General features: G+C 39.0%; 1 protein-coding gene across 1 annotated transcript in view; it reads right to left on the bottom strand.

The window, feature by feature from the left end:
• Window positions 1-2,931, bottom strand: part of NABP1 (nucleic acid binding protein 1) — an 8,689-nt gene that overhangs the window by 5,027 nt on the left and 731 nt on the right. The window contains exon 2 of the mRNA XM_003801829.3: window positions 2,651-2,789. Coding sequence (XP_003801877.1) covers window positions 2,651-2,789 — 139 coding nt within the window. The remainder of the gene's footprint in view (window positions 1-2,650; window positions 2,790-2,931) is intronic.

Below are 2,931 nucleotides of genomic sequence, written 5' to 3'. Positions count from 1 at the left end.
AGCTACTTGGGAGGCTGAGGCAAGAGAATCGCTTAAGTCCAAGAGTTGGAGGTTCCTGTGAGCTGTCACACCAAAGCACTCTACAACAGGCCACATAGTGAGACTCCTTCTCAAAAAAAAACCAGTGTTCCCCAGATATGAAATATTTGGCAGTATTTAATCAAAGTGATAAGAAAACAAAAAAAACCTAGTCATAAACCATTCACCAATCTCCTTTCCAAATTTGTAATTTTTGGCTTGGTGCCCATAGCTCAGTGGTCAGGGTGCTGGCCACATCAACATGGGCTGGCAGTTTGAACTCTGCCCCCACCTGCTAAAGAACTACAACGTCAACAACAACAACAAAAAATAGCTGGGCGTTGTGGCAGGTGCCTATAGTCCCAACTGCTGAGAAGCCTGAGGCAAGAGAATCACTTAGCCCAAGAGTTTGAGATTGCTGTGAGCTGTGATGTCCCAGCGCTCTACTGAGCACAAAATAGTGAGACTCTGACTCCGAAAAAAAAAATTATAATTTTTAATACCAACCTGGCTAATTATTTAATATGAACAATTGTGAATGCAGACATAAATAATCTTTTGCAAAAGATAGTTTCTCCCAATAAAAAATAATTCTAGATACAAATCTACAGAAAAGGCAAATTAATCAATATTCTTCAGTCTTAAATCAGGCCAAGGTTTGGTTTTCAACAGTTCTTTGTGTAGCTACTATGGTAACTGTATAACTTTTTAAATGATTTATTATATACTTCATTTCAATAAGAGTTATTTATTAAGGACTCCATTCACCAATCTCAAGTTATACAGAGAGTCATGGAGCAGACAGGCCGGTAACATTTTACCATAGTAATGTAAAAATATGTGTTTTGACGAAAAAATAGAACAGTTAAAATTAATTTTTTTTTTTTTTTGAGACAGGGTCTTACTATGTTGCCCTCAGTGAAGTGCCATGGCATCACAGCTCACAGCAACCCCAACTCCTGAGCTTCAGCGATTCTCCTGCCCCAGCCTCCAAAGTAGCTGGGACTACAGGGGCCTGCCACAATGCCTGGCTATTTTCTTGTTGCAGTTGTCACTGTTGTTTAGCTGGCCTGGGCTGGGCTAGAACTGCCAGCCAAGGTGCCTGTGACTGGCACCCTAACCACTGTGTGACTGACTGGTGTGCAGAGCCAAAAATTGAACACTAAGATCAAGTTTTCTGAATTAATCATTACTTAGACGTCTTTCTTCAAGAGCTACTTTTCTTAACTGTAACCTGAATTTCAAGGCCTTATGCTGGGCCAAACTCCAAGCTTAGTGTTATTTAGTAAGGTATAATCATTCCCATTTTACAGAAGAGGAAGCTAAAGTAACTTCTCATGGCCACAGTGAAGTAGCAAATGGAGATGCTTTCCTTTTGAATTTTCCTCTACATTATATTCCTAGGTAATTGTTTCTCCTTAACATCCTACAGACACCATAGCTACTGAGTTTTATTTTTTGACCAATTTTTCGATGGAACCATCTGTGACTGTGACTACAGACTGTATTTGGAATCAGATGCTGATTTCAGCATATAAAATACTTTTACTCATTGGATGAAAGATATGCTAATCCTTACCACACCCTCTCATTCAGGAATTCTAAGCTAAAGACCCAGAAATGTAAGACATAATTAGTGTCATAATGAGTCAGTCAGTGTAAGAGAATAAAATGTCTAAGTCCTGACTCTCACTTCCTGCTGTGATAACTTCCCTTCCTGAAGATGTTGTAAGACCTATAAGATAGTATCAAAGAACTCTAAGCTCCTGCACTCAGAGCGCTCCATTATTTCTCTGAGATTATATTAGGCAAAGATCAGTCTCTGCCTAATCTTCCTATAGTTACAACTGATAAATTATTACAATTCCATGGATCACAAAACCAAATTCTACCTTCAAGATCCTCTTCTCACCTTTTATCTTCCTAAGATAGAGCTTTGGTAAATTTTTAAAAACAAGACTATCAAAAAAAAAAAAAAAAAGTTGTGCTAAATTATTTTTAAAAGTCACCCATCTGCTCTCTTTTAGATGGTGTTGTTATAGCTGTCTTTCTACCAAACATTTTCTGTATATTGTATAGGATTTTGTGCAACATTCACATTACAACAGAAGACACAAGAAATCTCTGAGAATGAACCTTCCAGATACTGCAAACGTCCCCTCTTAAATTTTTCCAGTACAAATTTTACATACCATGGAAAATGATCAATTCCCCAACTACAATTTTAACTCATCTAAATAAAATAGGTAAAATACTGGCCAAGATTTCAAGTCATTAAAAAGTGAGGGGTTGAAAACTGAGTGACTACACCGAATTAAACAACTTAGGCAAAATGTGGACTGTTATCAATCTACATAAAGACCCAATGTCTACCAGAATAGCGTTTTAAAATACATTTGAACTGTGAACTTGGTTGTGGTGGCAGTGGTGAGAGGATGTGGAGGATTATAAAAGCTTGAAACTCACTGCCTTTATAACTGCAAAGGTAAATTTAACATCAAAGAAACTTAAAAACTCCTCTGAGTGGTCCACAGAAAAGACAACGATCTCCAGAACTTGCGAAGATCTTGGGGAGTTAGCCAAATCCTGATTCTGCAGACCGTGGCCTCCCCATACTTTCATGCACACCTACCCTCTGGTCAATCGAATAATATCCCCGGGCTGTATGAGACCTCCGATCTCATCCCACACGGAAATAGTGATGCTGCCCGTTTTATCTGCTACTTTACACGATCGCACTTCATGGCCGTCTTTGGTTTTGGTCACGCGTCCTGTGGGGATTTAAAAATCAAAGAGGAGAGAGTGGTGTGTTAGATGAAAACGTCCAGAAGGGTTTCCTAACTCCTCCTCCAGTATTTTATTTAATACATCTGGAAGGTGGAAAAGGCCAGGCCCAGCCCAGAGTTGTCGCCG

Source organism: Otolemur garnettii, unplaced genomic scaffold, assembly GCF_000181295.1.
Source record: "Otolemur garnettii isolate 467f Iridium unplaced genomic scaffold, OtoGar3 scaffold00222, whole genome shotgun sequence".
Taxonomy (NCBI): Eukaryota; Metazoa; Chordata; class Mammalia; order Primates; family Galagidae; genus Otolemur; species Otolemur garnettii.
The sequence above is the reverse complement of the archived record's forward strand: the minus strand, read 5'-3'. Positions and strand labels throughout refer to the sequence as shown.